Source organism: Palaemon carinicauda, chromosome 18 (genome assembly GCF_036898095.1).
Source record: "Palaemon carinicauda isolate YSFRI2023 chromosome 18, ASM3689809v2, whole genome shotgun sequence".
Taxonomy (NCBI): domain Eukaryota; kingdom Metazoa; phylum Arthropoda; class Malacostraca; order Decapoda; family Palaemonidae; genus Palaemon; species Palaemon carinicauda.
Window position 1 is genome coordinate 107,331,160 of NC_090742.1, and position 23,233 is coordinate 107,354,392.

The 23,233-nt window shown below is 50.8% G+C and overlaps 1 protein-coding gene across 1 annotated transcript in view; it reads left to right on the forward strand.

The window, feature by feature from the left end:
- The window catches only part of Ndfip (Nedd4 family interacting protein), a 132,550-nt gene that overhangs the window by 44,679 nt on the left and 64,638 nt on the right, over window positions 1-23,233 (forward strand). The window contains exons 4-5 of the mRNA XM_068391815.1: window positions 9,200-9,304; window positions 14,464-14,703. Coding sequence (XP_068247916.1) covers window positions 9,200-9,304; window positions 14,464-14,703 — 345 coding nt within the window. The remainder of the gene's footprint in view (window positions 1-9,199; window positions 9,305-14,463; window positions 14,704-23,233) is intronic.

The window sequence follows — 23,233 nt, forward strand, 5'->3', positions numbered from 1 at the left end:
CAAAGTGTGAGTCTCCTATGTAAAGAAGGAAGGTTTGTATTTTGTGTAGGGACAAATGACAATTGTTCCGTAACCGAAATACAAACCACGCTATTTACAGAGGGTTTACCTTTTAGCGCAGCTGAAATGACGAGCCAATAGTTTTAACGAGGGTTAATTACCCCCGCGCTAGTTAGCGGGGGGTGGGGAAGGGTAGCTTGCTATCCCTCCCCCTTCCACACACCGGTGACTTGCTTCACTTCACTTTTGGCTCGGCGGTGATCAGACGTGTCTGCTCATCGCCCTCGTGACAGCCTTTAATTTTCTGCTTTTTCTTTTCAGCGTGTGTGTTGGTTGGAAGTTGCCCTTCAGTTATTTCTTTACAATGCGTACATGCCCTGGAGTTGCCGGTCGTCCTTGTGGGACTTTCATGTCGGACGTAAATACGGATCCGCACACCCTCTGCCCTCAATGTCGGGGCCGACGGTGTGACCAGGAGAACATGTGCCGTGAGTGCAGGGAGTGGTCTGCCTCCCAGTGGGAGAGGTTTGGCCATCGGCGTAAGAAGAAGTCCAAGAGAGACCGTTCTCCTCCGGGGTTAGCCTTGAAGGAGGAAGGTTCTAGGGACTCTTCTTCCGCCGCCCAAACTTCCTCCGAAGCTCCCCCTCGTCCGCCTCCTAAGGAGAGTCGGCCGAGTGGGAGCGCAGGCCCTTGTTCTGTTTCCCGACCTTCGGTGGGGGGAGAGGGCGTTGCCTCCCATAGCGAGGCGGTTCCCCCTCCTCCTCCGGGGGAGGTTATTGATAATGCCTTATCCAGTGATGATCTTTTACAGATTTGGTCGTCCCTGGGGCTTAAGGGCTTGCCCTCCAGGGTCGCTCTTATTGACCTTGTCTCGTTGGGGGCTGCTGTTAAGCAGTCGCTGGCGGTAGCAGAGGTAGACCCTCTGTCTATTGTCGACGTCGTGGTGACAGAGGCCTCCGACGTGGCTGGGCAATCCGCCGCAGGTGCTGTTGCGGGTGATGGTGCTAAAGGCTCTCCTCCTTCCGTACATCCTTCGAAGGGGGAAGTGAGTCCTTCGGTCTCGGCTGCTGCTCAGCTTCCTTCTGAGGGAAGTGCTTTAACGGAGACTCCCCTTCGGAGGACCGATGGTCCCGACGATCCTCCCCGAGGCCGCCTCCGCCGTAAGGCTCACCGTCCGCTACGCCACAAGGGCCTCCCTTCCCCTTACAGGGGGACTAAGAGGCGCCTTTTTGGGTCTTCTTCCTCCAGGGGGGACTCTCCTCGTCAGCCTCAACCTACAGCTCCGCCTTCCTTGAACCTCTCTGCAGACTGCTCACCATTTCCTGCCAGATCTTCGCCTTCTGGAGAATTCGTCACCCGACGGGCAACGGTCCCTTCGGGGCTAAGGGATCCTTCCCTTACGCGAGCAGTGCTAGCGCACAAGCGCTCTCCTGCTCGCCAGCGCTCTCCTGCTCGCCAGCGCTCTCCTGATCTTCAGCGCTCTCCTGCTCGTCGACGATCTCCTGCTCGCCAAGACACTCCTGCTCGCCGACGCTCACTTGCTCGTCGGCTCTCTCCTGATGTTCGCCCCCCTCGCCAGCGCTCTCCTGCTCGTCAGCTCTCTTCCGAGCGTTAGCGCTCATTTGAGGACCATCGCCCTGCGGTCTCTGACCACCCTTTAGTTCCTGCTGAACTCCCTGCTCACCATCTGCCTGGTCCTGTGGCTACGCAACATCGTGCTGCGAGTGTGTCAAAAACACATGTTCGCCAACGCGCCAGCGATCTCCCAGTTCCTGCTCGTGAACGCGCTGCGCCACCTGTCATTTCACATGACACGCGTCGACCTTCTGCTCGCCAGCGATCTCCAGTTCGCCAGCGTTCACCTGCTTGCCAGCGCCTACAGGCGATCTTAGTATCGCCTATTCAACAGCGACAGCTTGCGCGCCAACGTTCTCCAACGCTCCTGAAGGAACATGGTTCGCCAGCTTCTAGCTCGCCATCGCGCGATCGCCCGCCTGCGCATGCTGCTCGCCATCGCTCGCCCCTGCACGATCGCCCTCCTGCGGATGCTGATCACCATCGCACCCCATCACGCGATCGCCCACCTGCGCATGCTGCTCGCCATCGATCGCCCTCTTGCGCATGCTGCTCGCCATCGCTCACCACTGCACGATCGCCCTCCTGCGGATGCTGATCACCATCGCACCCCATCACGCGATCATTCACCTGCGCATGCTGCTCGCCATCGCTTACCATTACGCGGTCATTCACCTGCGCATGCTGCTCACCATCGCACGCCAGTGCGTCGACATGCCACATCGCACCATCGCACCATCGCCAACTTGAGTGACTGCACTCACCAGCTCGTCATCGATCGCCTGTGGATCTACATCGCCAGCGATCTTCCTCACCTACGCGGCAGCGCGTTCCCTCGCCGTCGCGCCAACGCTTGCGCTCGTCGCCTCGGACACGCGTTCATTTACCTGCCCACCCTTGCGCCCACTCGCCTGCGCGACCGCTCGCCCGCGCGACCGCTCGCCCGCGCGACCGCTCGCCCGCGCGACCGCTCGCCCGCGCGACCGCTCGCCCGCGCGACCGCTCGCCCGCGCGACCGCTCGCCCGCGCGACCATTCGCCCTCGCGCGACCATCGTTCACGGCGAATTCCGCAGCCGGTGGTAGCAGCAGGAACGCGTGCTCCTAGACGGCACTCGGGATCACCTCCATCCAAACACAGGTTGGTAGTGCAGGACGAGGAGAGGTTAGTACATCATTCTTCCCCACCTTCTTTTCATGCAGGTACCGTCGTATCCACTCCAAAGGGTCGCCCGATCCCTTTCCCTTTAGCGAGGATTTCGGACTCTGTGTCCTTGGAGCAGCAGACTTGGTTTGGTCCTCTGGCACGGGCGTTAGTGAGGGTTATGAAACCAGCACTCGCTGGCCAGGGTAACAAACCAACGGCTGTCTCTCCTACGCTGAAGAGAAAGATAGGAGTGGACTTCGTGGTGACTTCCCCCAGGGCGAAGTTGGTTCCCAAGAGGTCGGTCGCGAAGGTCCCTTCTCCTGCACGAGTACTCTCTCCTTCTCCCGTGGACGAGGCCTTTCCGTCCTCAGGTGAGTCCAGTGGGGCGGTAGTCTTCCCCTCGGCACCAGGGGGGGAGACTTCGCTTCAGGCAGGAGAATCGTCTCGTGAGGAAGGGGCCCCTCAAACCTCGTTGTTGGGATCCTGTATCCCTCCCAGGAGGGAATCCAAGGATTCTAAGACCGTCCCTAAATCCTCTGCAAGGATTCGTCAGGAACCCACGACTACCCAGGGGAATGTCCACGTATCACCCCAGGAAGAGATTCCTGGGGCAGGAGACTTAGCTGCCAGCCCGCAGGGAGGAGAACAGCAAGAATCCGAACATGCCTTCTGGCAGGTCCTAAGCCTGATAAGGCAACTTAACGGGCTTACGGATCCAGTCATCGCCCCCCGGGAAGGCAAAGATACGATTCTGGATGAAGTGTTTGACGTTCGGAAGGCCCCTAAGACCAGTGCAGCTCTGCCCTGGTCTCGGGGGCTGAAGAGTGCCAGGGCTAGGGCCAACGCTCAGCTCGCACTTCTTGCCTCCTCCAGTCGTTCCACTGCCGGGAACAAGCTCATCCCTCCTCCTCGCCTCCAGCAGAGGAGGTATTTCGAGATCCTGGGTGAGCACAACCTCGCTCTTCCTCTCCATCACTCTGTGGAGGAGCTGGCGAAGGGAGTTCCCCTTGAGAAACTCTCTGCCCGGCAGGTGTCGTTCTCGGCGGCAGAGATCCTTAACCACGAGAAGGTCGCTAAGTGTGCCATGCAGGCCACTTCGTGGCTGGACTTCTGGCTAGGATCTCTGGGCATCCTATTGCGATCGGAGGACTTGTCCAAGGAGACCAATAGGAAGGCCCTAGAGACCTTCTTGCTCTCGGGCACCCACTCCATCGAGTTTTTGGCGCACCAGGTTACCACCCTGTGGGCCAACTCGGTGTTGAAGCGTTGCGATGCTGTGTCCGAGAGATTCCATCCGAAGGTCCCCGCCGTAGATGTGTGTAGGCTCCGACATGCTTCCCTTCTGGGGGAGAGCCTGTTTGTGCCTCAAGACATGGAGCGAATGGCTGAGAGGTGGAGGAAATCCAGCACGGACTCCCTCCTCCACAGGGCCCTTACAACTCGGCCCTATAAGCCTCCAGCCCCGCCACAACAGCAGCAACAGCCTCGTAAGGCTCCCAAACCGGCACCGGCAGCTAAGAAAGTGGTGTCTAAGCCCCAGCCCTTTCCAGCCAAGGTCAAGAGGGGCGGTAAGTCCTCCAGGGGAGGCAAGACTCCTAGGGGTGGCGGCCGCGGCCGCAAGCCCTAGGGGTGGCAGTCCCCCTGCATGTCCACCTGTGGGGGAATGCCTTCAGCGTTGCGTCCGCAGGTGGCAGCAACACGGGGCCGATGCTTGGACGGTCTCTGTGATCGGCCAAGGTTATCGCGTCCCGTTCACAACATCTCAACCTCCCCTGACAGCGAATCCAGTGTCGTTGAGCTCCTATGCCACGGGATCGGCAAAGGGGCTGGCCCTTCAGGCCGAAGTCGAGACCATGCTAAAGAAGGGTGCTCTCCAGGAGGTCGTGGACGGCTCCCCAGGCTTCTTCAGTCGACTCTTTCTTGTAGAGAAGGCTACTGGAGGCTGGAGACCCGTCATCGATCTCTCGGCTCTGAACAGGTTTGTCAAACAAACCCGGTTCAGCATGGAGACAGCAGACACGGTCAGACTTGCGGTGAGACCACAAGACTTCATGTGTACACTGGATCTAAAGGACGCGTACAGTACTTCCAGATCCCAATCCATCCGTCTTCCAGGAAGTACCTGAGATTCTGCCTAGACAACAAGATCTACCAGTTCAAGGGGCTGTGTTTCGGTCTCTCCACAGCTCCTCAGGTGTTCACCAGAGTGTTCACCCTGATTTCATCTTGGGCGCACAGGAACGGCATTTGTCTCCTTCGTTACCTGGACGATTGGCTGATCCTAGCAGACTCGGAGTCGACCCTTCTTCGGCACCGAGACAGGCTTCTGGATCTTTGCCAGGATCTGGGGATCGTGGTAAACCTCGAGAAGTCCTCTCTGCAGCCGTCCCAACGACTGGTTTATCTAGGCATGCTAATAGACACCAATCTCCACAAAGCCTTTCCATCAGACGACCGGATAGCAAGGCTGAGGAGGGTGGCGGAACCCTTCCTCAGGCGAAAAGAACTCCCCGCCCAATCGTGGTTGTGTCTCTTAGGCCACCTATCCTCCCTGGCCTGTCTGGTTCCAAACAGCCGCCTCAGGATGAGATCCCTTCAATGGCGGCTCAAGTCCCGGTGGAATCAAGGATCCGATTCCCCGGACATTCTGATCCCAATGGGGTCTCTGGAACAGACGGACTTGTGGTGGTGGCTGGTCGACGAGAACCTGCGGAAGGGAGTGAGTCTTCTCGTCCTCCCCCTGGAATTGACTCTGTTTTCGGACGCGTCAAAAGAAGGGTGGGGGGCGCACGTTCTGAACCAGAGGGCCTCAGGCCTTTGGTCAGAATCAGAAAAGTGCCTACACATCAACCTGCTAGAATTGAAGGCCGTCTTTCTGGCTCTTCAGCAGTTCCAACGGTCCCTGGCGGGTCACTCCGTGGTGGTGATGAGCGACAACACCACGGTAGTGGCTTATATCAACAAGCAGGGAGGCACTTTTTCGCAACAGCTATCCCATCTTGCAGTAGAGACTCTGAGGTGGACCGAAACCCACTCGATAACACTATCAGCTCGCTTCATTCCTGGCAAGAGGAATGTGCTCGCCGACAGTCTGAGCAGGGCTTCGCAGATAGTGAGTACCGAGTGGTCTTTGGATCCTCAGATAGCCAACAAAGTCCTGACTTTGTGGGGTTCCCCGACTGTGGACTTGTTTGCGACAGCCTTGAACTTCAAGCTGCCCCTGTACTGCTCACCAGTCCCGGACCCCAAGGCACTCTGGCAAGATGCTTTCCAGCAACGGTGGGACAACATCGACGTGTACGCCTTCCCACCGTTCTGTCTGATGAGAAGGGTGCTCAACAGGACCAGACTATCGGTCAACTGTTCCATGACTCTGGTAGCTCCGCTATGGCATCACGCGGAATGGTTTCCGGACCTTCTGCAACTCCTGACGGAACTCCCAAGGGAGCATCCTCCACGACACGAGCTTCTCAGACAACCCCACTCCGGCGTCCCTCACAGGGCCGTAGCCTCGCTTCGGCTTCACGCCTGGAGACTATCCAGCGTCTCCTCGCGGAGAGAGGCTTTTCGCAACAGGTTGCGGAGAGAATGTCTTGGCACCTGCGAAGGTCCTCTGAGGGAGTCTACCAAGCAAAGTGGAGAGTCTTTTGTGGTTGGTGTCGTGGAAGGGGTATCTCTCCACTCGATGCCACTATTCCAGCAATAGCGGACTTCCTCGTGTATCTGCGAGAAGAAATGCGCCTTTCTGTCTCGGCAGTGAAAGGCTATCGCTCAGCCTTAAGCTTGGCCTTCAGATTGAAGGGCGTGGATATTTCTTCATCGCTAGAACTCTCTTTACTCATACGTAGCTATGAGCTTACCTGCCCCCAGTCGGAAGTGAGACCCCCTCCTTGGAACGTGGTTCGAGTCCTCAGGTCTCTTAGGAGACCTCCCTTCGAGCCATTACGCCAGGCCTCCGATCGCCACCTGTCTTGGAAGACGGCTTTCCTACTTGCCTTGGCTTCGGCCAAGCGAGTTAGTGAACTTCATGGTCTCTCGTACGACATCGCCCATTCAAGGGGATGGGGGGAGGTAACGTTCAGGTTCGTCCCTGAGTTTGTGGCCAAGACTCAGAATCCTGGAGTGCCGGATCCTCGGTTCGACTCTTTCAGGATCGCAAGTCTCCGTTCTGTAACAAGCGACCCAGACCAGCTGCTACTACATATGTCCAGTGAGGTGTCTGAGGCACTACTTGAAGAGAACGGCTGCAGTCCGTCCTCATGTGCGAGCTTTGTTTGTGAGCACAGGCAGGACAAAGAGGAGGGTCACCAGGAACACCATCTCAGCTTGGATTCGAAGGGTTATCCACCATGCCCTGAATCCTGACCCTCCTCCGTCACGTCGCCCTCGGGCCCACGATGTCAGGGGTATTGCTACATCCCTGGCCTTCAAGAGAAACTTCTCTGTGACGCAGGTACTTCAACCTGTGGTCTGGAAGCGTCAAACGACCTTCATAGCCCACTACCTGCAAGATGTGACCCACAGGAGCCTCGATACGTTTTCTATCGGCCCTGTGGTGGCTGCACAACAGCTGGTCTAACCTCAGGCTCCTTTTTGGACAAGTGGCAGTAGGTTGAGGGCGTTGTTACCCGGTCTTAGTCTGCGTGAATGAAAGAGTATGTCTGACCCTTACTTCTTTCTTCATTCTCCCCTCTCTTGGGGAAGCAGCATCCTGGTCCTCGCATAGCTGACCTCGACCTCTGCAGGTAACCCATGCTTCTTTGTGCTCCTAGTATTAAGCTTAATACTGTTGCGTCTCCCATACCCTGACGAGGTGGTATGGGGAACGTCCTATCCTAGAATTCCTATCTGAAGGTCTCAAGGTCAACTTCATAGGACGAGTCACACTCTCCTCCTCACACTGCTTATGTAGGCCACTCGTTCCTAGCGATGCTAGGAACTTGTGAGGTACAGGGGCTCCCTCTCTCTAGTGCTGCTCACTGAGGGATCGAGCCCCCGGGCAAGCCGAAGTCAGTAAGGCTGGGGACTTTCCACCCTTCCTAAGGGGTTAGTCACCCTTTGTAAATAGCGTGGTTTGTATTTCGGTTACGGAACAAATGACAAATTCGAAGATAATTTGTATTTTTCCTAACCATACAAACCTTAGCTATTTACACTTATGTGCCCGCCATCCCTGACCCCCAAGTCAAGTTTTACCTCTAAGTGAAGTGAAGCAAGTCACCGGTGTGTGGAGGGGGTAGGGGTAGCAAGCTACCCTTCCCCACCCCCCGCTAACTAGCGCGGGGGTAATTAACCCTCGTTAAAACTATTGGCTCGTCATTTCAGCTGCGCTAAAAGGTAAACCCTCTGTAAATAGCTAAGGTTTGTATGGTTAGGAAAAATACAAATTATCTTCGAATTTGTCATATTTGGAAGTAATTCTTATTTTTTCTAACAATACAAACCTGTAATTCTTTATACATACTGTACTGTACTCACCATCACCTAACCCCCAGGAGAAACTCCCATCTGCGATCAAAGTGAATAAGGTGTGAGTGAGTGGGGGATGGTGCTTCTCTCCGCCACCACTGTTAACAACCGAAGCAGTTGTTGATCCTTTGTTAAAAGTTTGTATAGCCATATTTTAGCTTGCACTGATTTCTAATCCTATGTAAAGAACTACAGGTTTATATTGTTATGAAAAATACAAATTACTTCCAAATTTGTCATATTTAACTGTTATCTCCATTTAGTATGAATGGTTTATTATGTTTACAGCGGTGCCACTGAAGAACCGTAAAGGGGCACAGAAAGCGTAAAGGAACGTAAAGGATATCAATATATGTAGTTTTCTTATTAAGATGTTATCCAGGCACTACCCATGTAGCTATTGTAGCTCATGTGAATGTGAAAGTAAAAAAAAAATATCCCTGAAATAATGACCCACGGGGTTTTTGAAAGCTGCTCAACATGTATTGTTTTCCAGAACATATGAACAGTGATGTAATATTTTTTGCGAGCGCAGCGAACCACGGCTTTACAAAAACCATAAGTTTTAAAAAGTAGCCATTGTTGCTTGTATGAAAGTAAAAAAGATATCCCCAAAATAATAACCCACGAGCTTTGCGAGCGCAGTTCAATATATGCCGCTTGGCAGAACATAGGAGCAGTGATGTAATGTTAATTTTGCAGATGCAGTGCGCCATGGCATAGCAAAAACCATTAGAACTGTAGTCAAGATCGAGGCCTGATAATATTTAGTATTGTCATATCACCAATATCCATCGCAGGTGTACTACCAATCAATATCTGATGAGTACTGTATAGACTAGTAGTATCCTAATTTTATATCTCTTTTATGTTCCTTTACTCTATTCATTTCCTTTACGTTCCTTTATTCTTTTCAGTCACACCGGGTTTACAGCGATGATGTAGAGTAATGATGATAAATTGTAAAGTCTTACTTTAGTGCCTCTATAAAAGATTTGTTTCCTTTTCAGATACCAATATCAGAGGAGGAGGGTTGTGAAAGCATGTCCTCTAATTCAGCTACCCCACAGATGGAAGAGGCTGCTGCCTTAAGCCCAGCGCCACCGCCTTATTCTGTAAGTTTAATTATATGATGATTGTTCCGACACTAAATACAAACACTCCCTATTTATAGGAATTATACTCTTGGTGAAGCTAGAAGACTAGCCATAAGACTTTTAGCTAGGTGTAATTACCCCACCGCTAGTCAAGGCTGGTAGTATGGTACGATACGGAATGTTTTCCGTACTTCGTACCTGGTTAAAATACCGTACTGTGATTTCGTACCACATTTTCAATTATTTTACCGTACCGTTCTGTACGGTAAAAATAACATACCGTAATCCCGTTCTTGTTCCGTAACTGGAATACAAACCTATGCTATTTGTTAGTGGTATTACTTTCGACGAAGCTGAAAGGATGAGCTATTAAAATTTAGGTACCCAGTGCGGAGTCTAGCAGGCTCAGACACTCTTCCGTTCTCGGTAAGAGCCTGTTTGAGCCTAAGGACGTGGAGCTCACTGCCGAGAGGTGGAGGAAATTCAACCAGGATTCCCTCATCCATGGGGCCCTGACATCGAGGCCCTACAAGCCTCCAGCAGTCCAGCAGCCCCGTCCTGCTAAGGACACAAAGACGACGACCACCGCAGCAAAGCTCAAGGTGTCTAAGCCCTTTCCTGCCAAGAGCAGGAGGGGCAAGAAGTCCTCCAGGGGAGGCAAAAACCCTAGAGGTACCAGCCGAGGCCGGAAGCGCTACGGTTGGCAATCCCCCTGCATATCCACCAGTGGGGGGATGCCTTCAGAGTTGCGCGACAAGGTGGCAGCAACTCGGGGCGGATGCCTGGATGATCTCCGTGATCTCTCTAGGGTATCGCGTCCCGTTCACAGCTTCTCTACCTCCCCTGACAGGGAACCCAGTGTCGTTGAGCTCTTTTGCCATGGGATCGGCAAAAGGGCAGGCCCTCCGGGCTGAAGTTCAGACCATGTTGGAAAAGGACGCTCTCCAGGAGGTCGTAGACGGGTCTCCAGGCTTCTACAGTCGACTCTTTCTTGTGAGAAAGGCGTGTGGAGGCTGGAGACCAGTCATCGACCTCTCGACCCTGAACGGGTTTGTCAAGCAGACTCTGTTCAGCATGGAGACGGCAGACACGGTCAGGCTTGCAGTGAGACCGCGAGACTTTATGTGCACACCGGACCTGAAGGACGCGTACTTCCAGATCCCAATCCATCCGTCTTCAAGGAAGTACCTGAGATTTTGCCTAGACAACAAGATCTACCAGTTCAAGGTGCTGTGTTTCGGTCTCTCCACAGCTCCTCAGGTGTTCACCAGAGTCTTCACCATCATCTCTTCATGGGCTCACAGGATCGGCATCCATCTCCTTCGTTATCTGGACGACTGGCTGATCCTGGCAGACTCGGAGGTGACCCTTCTTCGCCACCGAGACAGACTCCTCGAAGTTTGCCAAGATCTGGGGATCATGGTAAATCTCGAGAAGTCCTCTCTGCAGCCCTCTCAGAAACTGGTATATCTGGGCATGGTCATAGACACCAATCTCCACAAAGCCTTCCCATCAGACAAAAGGATAGCAAGGCTGAGGAAGGTTGCGAAACCTTTCCTCAATTGAGAGGAACTCCCAGCCCAATCGTGGCTTCGTCTCCTCGGTCACCTCTCCTCCCTGACTCGTCTCGTTCCCAACAGCCGCCTCAGGATGAGATCCCTCCAGTGGCGACTCAAGTCTCGGTGGAGTCAAGGACTCGACTCCCCGGACATCCTGATCCCCATAGGATCTGCGGAACGAGCGGACCTCAGTTGGTGGGTTGCAAACGAGAACCTACGAAAGGGAGTGGATCTTCTCGTCCCTTCCCCGGATTTCATGCTGTTTTTGGACGCATCAAACAAAGGGTGGGGGGCCCACGTTCTGAACCACAGGACCTCAGGCCTGTGGTCAGAATCAGAAAAGTACCTTCACATAAACCTGCTAGAGATGAAGGCCGTATTCCTGGCTCTTCAGAAGTTCCACCAAGTCCTGGCGGGTCACTCGGTGGTGGTGATGAGCGTCAACACCACGGTCATCGCTTATATCAACAAGCAGGGAGGTACCTTTTCGGAACAGCTATCCCATCTTGCAGTAGAGATCCTGAGATGGTCCGAAGTCCACTCGATTTCACTAGCGGCTCGCTTCATTCCAGGCAAGAGGAATGTGTTCACCGACAGTCTGAGCAGAGCGACGCAGATAGTGAGTACCGAGGGGTCTTTGGATCCTCAGATAGCCAACAAAGTCCTGACTTTGTGGGCTTCTCCGACAGCGGATCTGTTCGCTGCGGCACTGAACACCAAGCTCCCGCTGTACTGCTCCCCAGTCCCGGACCCCAAGGCGCTCTGGCAAGATGCCTTCCAACAATGGTGGGACAACGTCGATGTGTACGCCTTCCCCCGTTCTGTCTGATGAGGAGGGTACTCAACAAGACCAGAACATCGGTCAATCTCTCGATGACCCTGATAGCTCCGCTATGGCAACATGCAGAGTGGTTCCCTGACCTTCTGCAGCTCCTCACGGAGATCCCGAGGGAGCTCCCTCCACGTCGCGAGCTACTCAAACAACCACTCTCCAACATCTACCACAAAGCCGTAGCTTCGCTTCGGCTTCACGCCTGGAGACTATCCAGCATATCCTCACAGAGAGAGGATTTTCGCAACAAGTTGCGGAAAGGATGTCTGGCCACCTGCGCAGGTCATCTGCAGGAGTCTACGAGGCGAAGTGGTGAGTTTTCTGTGGTTGGTGCCGTGGAAGTGGTATCTCTCCCCTCGATGCCACTTTACCAGCAATAGCGGAGTTCCTCGTTTATCTGTGGGAAGAAATGCGCCTTTCAGTCTTGGCAGTGAAAGGCTATCGCTCAGCCTTAAGTCTTGCCTTCAGGCTCAAAGGAATGGACATTTCCTCCTCGCTGGAACTGTCTCTTCTCATACGGAGTTACGAGCTTACCTGCCCTCAGTCGGAAGTGAGACCTCCTCCTTGGAACGTGGTTCGAGTTCTCAGGTCTCTTAAGAGACCTCCCTACGAACCACTACGCCAGGCTTCTGATCGCCACCTTACTTGAAAGACGGTGTTCCTGCTAGCTTTGGCCTTGGCCAAGCGAGTCGGCGAACTTCATGGTCTCTCCTACGACGTCGCCCATTCAAGGGGATGGGGGGAGGTAACGTTCAGCTTCGTCCCTGAGTTTGTTGCCAAGACTCAGAACCCGGGAGTGCCTGACCTAAGGTTCGACTTTTTCCAGGTTTCGAGTCTTCGTTCTGTAACAGATGACCCAGACCATCTCCTACTGTGCCCAGTAAGGAGTCTGAGGTTGTATCTTAAAAGAACAGCTGCAGTCCGCCCCCAGGTGCGAGCTTTGTTCGTGAGCACCGGGGGAAACGAAGCGGAGGGTCACCAGGAATACCATCTCAGCCTGGATTCGTAAGGTAATCCACCTGGCCTTGAATCCTGACCCTCCTCCGTCACGTCGCCCTAGGGCGCATGACGTCAGGGGCGTGGCTACGTCCTGGCCTTCAAGAAGAACTTTTCGGTGATGCAGGTCCTGCAAGCTGGGGTGTGGAAGCGTCAGACCACCTTCACGGCCCACTACCTGCAAGACGTAACCCACAGGAGACACGATACATTCTCTATTGGTCCTGTGGTGGCTACACAACAACTTGTTTATTACCTCAAGTTCCTAGCAGGAGGTTGAGGTCATTGGTTACCCGGTTTTAGTCTTGAGTGAAAGAAAAAGAATGACTGTTTCTTTCTTTTCTTCATCCTCTCCTCTTTTTTTGGGGGGAGGGGAAATCAGCATCCAGGGTCTCTTCACAGCTGACCTTAACCTCTGCAGGGAACCATTGTTCCCTTATGTAACCTATTTTGTCAATACTGTTGCTTCCTCATACCCTAGCGAGGTGGTATTTGGTATGTCTTGGTGACCTCTGACAATTCCTATGACTCAGAAGAGATCTTACCTTGAGTCACATTGCTAGTATCTCAACACACACAGCTTGCATAGGCCGCAGACCATGCATAGCATGGTTAGCGAAGTGTTCGGGTTTCCTTTTTTATGTGCTAACACATGTAAAGGGGAATTCCCGGGTAAAGCCAAAAAGTCAGATTGTAGGCGACATCCGCCATCCTAATGGGTGAGTCTTGCCCTTTTAAATAGCATAGGTTTGTATTCCAGTTACGGAACAAATGACAGATTTAGAAATAATTTGTATTTTGCCTAACGATACAAACCTTTAGCTATTCATACAAACTTACCTGGCAGCAAAGGATATTCATACAAACTTACCCGGCAGCCCTGTCCCCCTTGAATTCCTACCTCCAAGCAAAGTGAAGCACAGTCACAGGTGTGTGTGTGAGAGGGGTAGCCAGCTAACCCCCTACCTCCGCTAACTAGCGGGATGGGTAGTTAACCCTTGCTAAATTTTAATGGCTCGTCAGAAAGTAATACCCCCCTATAAATAGCTGAAGGTTTGTATCGTTAGGTAAAATAAATTATTTCCAAATTAGTCATATTTTTTCAATTGATTTGAGAGTTTCCTAAACTTACAAACCTGAGACTTTTAAGTGAAAGCTTTTCTCAATCACCCTACAAGTCCTAGGCCAAAGTGAAGGTAGTGAGTGCTACCTGGCTGGTGGGAGGGGCATCCCTCTACCCGGCAACCAGTTGTGCTGATCTCATTAAAAGTTTATTGGTTGCTCCAGCTATGCTGAAGTCATACTCCTATTAAAAGGCTTGGGTTTGTGGGGTTAAAGAAACTACAAATTAATTATAAAACTTGTGATTTTGTTTCTACCTATACAAACCTGAGTTCTCCAAGTTACATTTCCTGCCTCAATTACTTCTGTCAGTCCCAGGCCAAAAGTCAATAGTCCTACTCCTGTTTAAAGGACTCAGGTTTGTATAGCTATGAAAAATACAAATAGTTTTAAAGATATGGTTTAGTATACCTTCTGTTACTTAAGTGTTTGTTATTAAGTCGAAAGGATAGCTGTGAAAATTGTAAATACTTTTGTAAAGTAAATGGGCAGGATTGGAAAAGTTTATGTTTTTTTTCTTTTTATTATATCAAATAGTTTTTGATGCAAGGAAATTGAGATATAGGTATTTTTTCTTTCATGCAAAAAATCCTTATAATTATTTTGCTATATTAAGTATGTAGTAATTTTGTGTATTTTATCTCAAGCTACCTGATTTTAATTTGCAGGCAACTGGCACTTCTGAATGCAGTGAAACAAGGTCCAGAGATGAAATCCCACCTCCTAAACCTGACTTGCATGCTCCTCCTCCTTATGAGGAGTGTGACAGTGGAGAGGCACTCACCACATCTATGACAGTTCCACTAACCACTGGATCCTCTGAGTTGCAGCCTCCAAGTTATGAAGAAGTACAGAGACTGAAAGCTATGGAAGCTCAGGATTCTGAGTTTCCTTTACCGCATTTTGGTGTATGTATTCATGCTTTGAGAATTTTGATTTTTATGTATTTCATCGAAACATATCACTTAAAAATCGTGCAATAAATACATTCCATGGTTTACTTTACTTGACAATAATCAATTCTCTCTCTCTCTCTCTCTCTCTCTCTCTCTCCTCTCTCTCTCTCTCTCTCTCTCTCTCTCTCTCTCTCTCTCTCTCTCTCTCCTTTTTTTTGTTGAATTTAAGATTATAAAAAGAATGAAAAAACTATTTAGAAATCTTATATATCAAGCAATGAAAATGAACAAATTTAAGGGTTTGCTTTGAAAAGCATAAAGAAATAGTATACTGTAATGTTTAATGACATTTTACTGCTAACCTATTTTTCAAAATTTGATTTTAGGTGCATGACTCATAACCTCTACTTAAAATTTGGAAAATTCACTTGTTCCTACACAAGTACAAACTTTCGTCCTTTACTATATGAGAAGGATAACAGTGAAGCTGGAATAAGGCAGATGAAACAATGTGGTGTAAACAACCGGCAGGTAACTACCCTGCCGGTAGTGGAGAGTCGACTGCCTCCCCTGTAGTTCAGTTGGATTTCAGCCATCAGAGGGTACACTTGTTCCTCTCTTTTGGAAACTTTGACAGGTTTTGCTTTGGAAATTGTCTTTGAAATTGTCTTAAAATTGCTTTCTCTTTCCAGCCTTGCATGTGTGTGTGTGTGTTTGTGACTACTCATCATGGAGATTTGAACGCAGTTTAACACCTTTTGGTAATACTAGTGTGTGTTGATGGGGTCCTTTGATTACGTCCCTGCCTGGTGATCACTGAGCCAGGCGGATATCCTTCAAAAGGGAAGCAGTGCTGGAGAAGACAGGATTCTGTCTCCTTAAGGGTCCTATTCCTCTTTCAACTTTTCCATTATCTTCCGGAGTGGAAAGAGGAATCTTTTAACATTTTACGAACTTTGAGTTTTAGAATTTTAATAGTTTCTCGTGATGCGAGAGAGACCTGCTTCCGAGGGGAGTTTTTCCTTTTTTCAGTTTGCGATGTGGCGAATTGAAGAGCACCCTGAAGCACAGGCCTACCAACCCAGGGAGTTCCTTTAGGGCTCTCTAGGTTCTTCTGCTTGGTTTTGTGAAAGGTTTAGTATCTCTAGGCACTAGCTGTCACTCCTGCCAGGACATATGGGTATTTGATGTGCACACCTCGTTTAGCATTTCCTAAGTACAATAAGTGTAACTGTATTTTAACTGTAAAACATATTAGTTTTAACAACTGATACAAACCCTTTTTCTCTCTACTATGGATATGTTTTTTCAAAGCTGAGACTAGCCATAAAACTTATTTGTTCCGTAACTGGAATACAAACCACGCTATTTAATAGGGGTATTACTTTCGGCGTAGCTGAAATGACGAGCCATTAATTTTAACGAGGGTTTACCACCCACACCGCTAGTTAGGGGGGTTAGGGGAGGGTAGCTTGCTACTCCCCCCTCTCACACACCTGTGCTTGAGCTCACTTTGCTCTCGGCACGGATGGTGGTCGGATGTGTCCGCTCTCATCCTCGCCGTCATTTGGCAGCCATTTAATTGCTTTTGTCTTTTCTTTTTCTAGTTCTGTATATGTGAAGTTGACCTCTGCAATCATGCGCACCTGCCCTGAGTTTCCCGACCGCCCCTGTGGAATATTCATGTCGGCCGTGGAGACTGATCCTCACGCCCTTTGTCCTTCTTGTAGGGGCCAACGGTGTGATAGCAACAAGAAGTGTTGTGAGTGTAGGGAGTGGTCTACCTCCCAGTGGGAGAGGCTTTCGTGACGACGGAAGAAGAAGTCCAAACGGGATATTTCTGCTTCGAAAGGAGAAAAACACAAGGCCTCTTCTTACGTTGCCCAAACCTCCTCCGAAGCTCCCACTCGATCGGTCTCTTTCGAGAGACCGTCGAGTGGCAGCGTAGACCGATGTATTATTTACCAACCTCGGTACTCGAGAGATGACGTTGCTTCTCCTAGCGAAGCAGCTCCACCTCTCCCCCCGGGGGAGGATATGTTACTAACCTCCTTTTTCCAGCTTTGGTCCTCTTTGGGGCTTACGGGGTCGCCCTCCAAGGAGGTTTTGCTTAACTACATCCGATTGGGTGCCGCTGTCAAGCATTCGTCGTCACCGTCAGAGGCTGATCCTCTGTCTCTTGTCGACGTTGTGGTGTCAGCCGAGGCCGCAAACGCTAGGATAGGCAGTCCCCCTGCATTTCCACCAGTGGGGGAATGCCTACAAAGTTGCTCAAACAGGTGGAAGCAACTCGTGGCCGATTCCTGGACAATCTCCGTGATCAGTCTAGGATATCGCGTCCCGTTCATAACATCTCTACCTCCCCTGACGACGAATCCAGTGTCATTGAACTTCCTTACCATGGGATCGGCAAGGGGGCAAGCCCTTCGGGCATAAGTCCAGACCCTGTTGAAGAAGGGCTCTCTCCAAGAGGTTCTCAACGGATCCCCAGGCTTCTTCAGTTGACTCTTTCTTGTAAAGAAGGCGTCTAGAGGCTGGAGACCAGTCATCGACCTCTCAGCTCTGAACAAGTTTGTCAAACTCACTCCGTTCAGCATGGAGACGGCGGACACGGTCAGACTAGCAGTAAAACCGCAAGACGTCATGTGCACACTGGACCTAAAGGACGCGTACTTTTAGATCCCAATCCATCCATCTTCAAGGAAGTACTTAAGATTCAGCCTAGACAACAGAAAGTACCAGTTTAAGGTGCTATGCTTCGGTCTCTCCACAGCACCACAAGTCTTCACCAGAGTGTTCACCCCAGTATCATCTTGGGCACACAGGATTGGCATCCATCTCCTCTGTTATATGGATGACTGGTTAATCCTAGCAGACTCGGTGTCAACCCTTCTTCAACACCGAGACAAACTTCTGAGACTTTGCCAAGATCTGGGGATCATGGTAAATCTCGAGAAGTCTTCACTGCTTCCCACTCAAAGACTGGTATACCTAGGCATGATTATAGACACCACTCAAAGACTGGTATACCTAAGCATGATTATAGACACCACTTTCCATAAAGCCTTCCCATCAGACGATAGGATAACAAGGCTGAGGAAGGTCGCAAGACCTTTTCTCAGACGAGAAGAACTTCCAGCCCAATCGTGATTACGTCTCCTCGGTCATCTTTCATTGCTGGCCCGTCTAGTTCCCAATGGTCGCCTCAGGATGAGATCCCTCCAGTGGCAACTCAAGTCCCGGTGGAATCAAGTTTACGACTCCCCGGACACCCAGATTCCCATAGGACCTGTGGAACTAACGGATCTCCAGTGGTGGGTGGCAGACGAGAACCTACAAAAAGGAGTGGATCTTCTCGTCCTCCCCTCGGATTTGATGCTGTTTTCGAACGCTTCAAAAAAAAGGGTTGGGGGCCCATGTGCTGCACCACATGACCTCAGGCCTCTGGTCAGAGTTAGATGCTTTTGTTAAATATATATATCCCTTCTCTTGAGAATGGCGCTCGCCCACAGGTTGACAACGTGGTTTGATAGAAACAAAAGTGAGTCCTTGTACCTGGCCGACTCCTTTAAAAGATGGAGGAGCGAACCACGAAGTCTAAGGATCCTAGCTATAGATCGAGCCACGAAGCAGCCTGCATGGCGTACTTTGTGCCCCTTTCTATATTCAGGAGCTCAACTGCTGAGAGGGAAGCCTTCAGAGGGGAGAGGGTCTGAGATGGTACACCCTTTGTAAGGGACTCTACCGAAGGTTTGAGGGTCATAGTGGAATGTGGTTCCCCTTCAATCTCGTAATACTTCCTTTGTAGAAAAAAAGGAAGTGGAAGGGACCGAGAGGAGGAACCTGCCTTCAAGGAACTATTAAGTTTCAGCCAACTGAGCGATAGCTTTCCTTTTGGCGGCTGTCAAACCCTTGGACCAAGGCAGAGCTGCACTGAACCTGGAAGGCTTTTGGGTCTCGAATATCTCGTCGAGAACCATATCATTCTCTTCTTGGATGGTGGAACCTGGAGTAGACAGCCTGTTGATGGCCTTCATACAGGCAAGTACCTGCCAAAAGGTATGCTCCAACTCACGTCTCTCTTGTTTGGAGTGATAGTTTGGCCTGGCCACCTTTGGAAGATTCTTGTCCTCAGAATCTAAAGGGTTGTCCACCTCCAGACTCACATCCAGAGTCTGAGTTAGGTCAGGGTCGTCAACTGAATCGCTGGGAGGACTCGCCACAGGGGACCGTCTCTGTGCCTCAACCATTCTAACTTCCAGTGCTGCATTGTTCTTGGGTTTCGTCTTTATGTCCTTTGATTCCCTATGCACAGGACATTCCTCCACGGTCTTAGGAGGGGTAACCTGCGAGGTTTTTGAGGCACTTGACAGTAGGAGCTGAAGGTTGTACCTCTGGATTAAGGTACAGAAACAGGACGTTGGTCCGGAGGCACTTCCTCAATTTCTTGAGGGTTGAAGGGATAGATCCTGAACTCCTTGGGCGGGCCTATGTCCCTACTCATCCTAGGACGGACGATGTCGGCGTGAGGTGGTGTTATGCCTCTCATCCTCCTTTTCTGTCTCTTAGTAATGACCTCCTTTACCTTCACTGGCATAAAGGGTAAGTTGGCCATATAAGAGCAAGATGGAATAGAACCTTCAGCATGTGATCAGGGTGGAGGTGATCTACATACTTTGTCTGCTGTCAACTTCCTTCTAGGGTACTGACTCCCAATGGACGAACTCAACGAGGGTTCCTGGGGGATCCTAGGGGTTGCCTTGACTGGAACAGTCAGAGGTTGTGACAGTGGAGGAACCACGTTCAGAGACTTCAGGAGGGTGGAGATGAACATAGAGGAAGCTCTGATCCTCAAAGTAAACCATGGAATTCCCTAGGAGAGTGTCCTTTGGGTGGAACGCTAGAAGGAACTCCAGTCGACGGAGGTGATAACCTCTGAGGCAGAGGAACAGGGTGTTGGTCTTTCGCTGGAGGTGGAAGATGCTAAGGGTCGAGGCAAAGGTCTTTGTACCGCATTTGCTCACAGTTCCGAAACATCTGCTCGTTTGTGAAAACGTGAGATTCATGCGAAATCATGAGAATTTATGCGCGAAATCATGAGATTCATGCCCGAAAACGTGAGATTCATGCGCAAAATCGTGAGATTAATGTGCAAAATTGCGAGATTCATGCGCGAAATCGCTAGTTTTACACGTCAAGGGATGCGATTCACAAGTAGAAATACTTGCAACGGAAGCACTAGGAGCCACGCAGGAAGAGGGAGGTCTAACACCTTCCTGCTGCACCAGAGAAGCACCTACGTCCGACGAAGTTGGCAGAGGAGGCCTCTGAGTAGGGACTACTCTAGTTGGAGAACCTGTCACCGTGGGATGCGTTTCCATGCGTCGTGTAGGCGAACGCTTTGCTAAAACTCCTCAGACGGTGAAAGGCACTGGAGGTTTAGCTGGACGCCTGTTTGAGGGATGGTCATTCTCATCATCAGGTCTGATTCGAGGTCATTTGGAAGAAGGTCGGGTTGAGGTGCTACTTGCTGATGGATTGCGCATTTCACGAAAGTGAACGACGGCCTCACGAACATGAACGACACTCTCGTGATTGGTACCCTAGCGAGCGTGAACGCTGCCCTCGTGAACGGGAGCCTTTTCCTCGCGAGTGTGAGCGCCGTTCCCGTGATCTAGGTCGTAAAGATCTAGAACCCGAGCGTCTGGATCTGGGTCTAGACTTTGCTCGTGATTGTGTAGAACGCGATTGCGAGACTCCTTCTTGTTAAGAGGAACGCCTCCATGGAGAGCGTTGAGACTTGCGGTCTCGTGAGCGCGAGGCTCTAGAGTGTGAGTGCCTTCTAGGAGAAGAGTGCTCGAATCGTGATGACCTATGATCTGCAAGGTCTTTCGATTGTCACGAACAGCTATCAGGGGAAGTGTGTCCAGAAGGGCAAGGCAGTGGCAATGCTCGTCCTCTAGCGCTGCTGGTGGTAGGAGCGCTGGTCCCTGGAACATCTACACTGGCAACCTGCGGGTTCCTGAGTGGGGAGAAAAAAAAAGGGTTGAAGGTTAGGGGACGATGAGGTAATAAGAATTGAGAGAGGGATCATCATAATCAGAGGGCCTTTGGAGAGCCGAACGCGAGTTATCACCTCATCCACGTGTGGAAGGACCAGGAGAAAGCGAAAGATGGACCTCGCACAGTTCCTGAGCGCGAGATGTCGACGGCTCCTGAGGGGTCCTTCCTGGCACCACGCTGAAGGTGGTGCAGCAGCTCCTCCTTTGAAGGGGGTCCTGAAATCCCTAAGGACGATCACACCTACAGCAAATCTGAAAGGGAGAATGGCTCGCCAGCGGCTGAAGAAGTTGCTCCTTTAGGGAAAGCAACAATACCCCTCAGTATCCAGGGGATGTTAAAGAGTTACTTGGTCTGCGCTCCTTCTCAATCGTCCCTTCGAAGAGCGCGAGCGAGGAAGAGCTTTAGAAAGAGGTTTGGGGATGGTGAAGAAGAAGAACGCGCTTTTCTTGCCCCGAGGGAGAAAGATCGTGCTTCATCTTCCTGCGACGCCCAAATTTCTCTCATTGGGAGGCAGACCACTCTCTACACTCTGCACAGAGCAAACCCTGCTCGCATCGATACCCTCTGCATGAAGGACACAAGGAGTGCAGGTTGGTCTTAACGAAGGCATGAAAATACCGCACGCAGCACCCTCATGCCCGTGGCATGTTCGCATGAAGGCAATCGTAGAGAGAATACGCACACCTGAATTAGATAAAGCAAAATCAAAAGTTCAATGACAGTCAGGGAGAGAGAGGACACTTCCGATCTTTACCAAGCCAAAAGAAAAAGTGACGCCTCTCACTGCTGTGAGAGTATATATAGAAGCAGCTGAGTAACCCCCACCCCCTCGAGCCTACTTGCTCAAGACGTTAGGCAGGGTTGCCACCACGCAATTAAAGTCTAATGGCTACCTTCCAGCTATGCTGAAAGATAATCCACATAAATGACGGAAGGTTTGTTAGTATGGGAACAAAGTAGGATGGCGGGGCCCACTTGCTACATTACATGGTCTCCGGCCTTTGGTCAGGGTCCGAAAGGTACCTGCATATAAACCTCTTAGAGATGAGGGCAGCATACCTAGCTCTCCATCAGCTCCATCAGTTGCTGGCAGGTCACTCTGTGGTGTTGACGAGTGACACCACAGTAGTAGCTTACATAAAACGAACAAGGCTGTACCTTTTTGCAGCCTGTATGCCTTCTTGCAGTAGAGATTCTCAAATGGCCAGAAGAACTTTCGGTGTCCCCATCGGCTCGCTTCATTCCAGGCAAGAGGAATGTCTTCGCCGTCAGTGTGAGCTGAGTGACTCAAATGGTCTTTGAATCCTCTGATAGCCAATAAAGTCCTGACTTTGTGGGGTTCCCTTACAGTAGACCTGTTCGCAACATCTATGAACAGCAAGCTTCCGCCGTACTGTTCTCCAGTCCCGGACCCTCAGGCGCTATGGCAAGATGCATTTCAACAACGGTGACAACATTAACGTATACGCCTTTCCCTCGTTTTGTCTGATGAGAAGGCTGCTCAGCAAGACCAGAGCTTCAAAAAATCTAATAACCCTCATAGCTCCACTATGGCATCACGCAGTGTGGTTCCCAGACCGGCTACTGCTAGTGGATCTATTGCGAGAGTTTCCTTCACGACCAGATCTACTCAAACAACCCCATGTAAACATCTTTCACAAGACTATCCAATCTCTTCGACTTCACGCCTGGAGACTATCCAGCATCTCCTCTCTCAGAGAGGCTTTTTGTAAAAAGTTGCTGAGAAAATGTCCAGCTACTTGTGAAAGTCCTTAGCCCTACTGTGCCAGGGTAAGTGGACAGTCTTTTGTGGTTGGTGTCGTGGAAGGAATATCTCCACTAGATGCCACTATCCCTGTAATAGTGGAGTTTCTTGTATACCTTCGCGAGAAAAAACTCCTTTCGGTCCCTGCAGTGAAAGGTTATCGCCCAGCCTTAAGCCTCGCCTTTGAGCTGAGAGGAGTGAATATTTCCTCTTCGTTGAAGCTTTCTTTACTCGTACGGAGTTATGAGATCACTTGCCCCGAGTCAGAGATCAGGCCTCCTCCTTAGAAAGTGGTTTGCGTTTTGAGATCCCTAAAAAGACCTCCTTACGAACCATTATGCCATGCAGCTGATGGAAATCTCACTTTGAAGACGGTGTCCCTGCTTGTTTTAGCTTCGGCAAAGAGAGTTAGTGAACTTCATGGCCTCCCATATGACATCGCCCATTCATGGGGATGGGGGTAAGTGGCACTCAGCTTCGTCCCTAAGTTTGTTGCAAAGACTCAAAATCCGGGGGTACTATACTCTAGATTTGGGTCTTTTCAGATTATAAGTCTACATTCTGTAACCAATGACCAAAATCAACTGTTACTATGCACAGTGAGGAGTTTGAGACATTATTGTAAGTGCACTGTAGCAACACGGCCCTGACTAACATCTCTTTTTGTTGGTTCGGGAAGGGTCAAGACAAGGATCACTAAAAACACCATTTCAT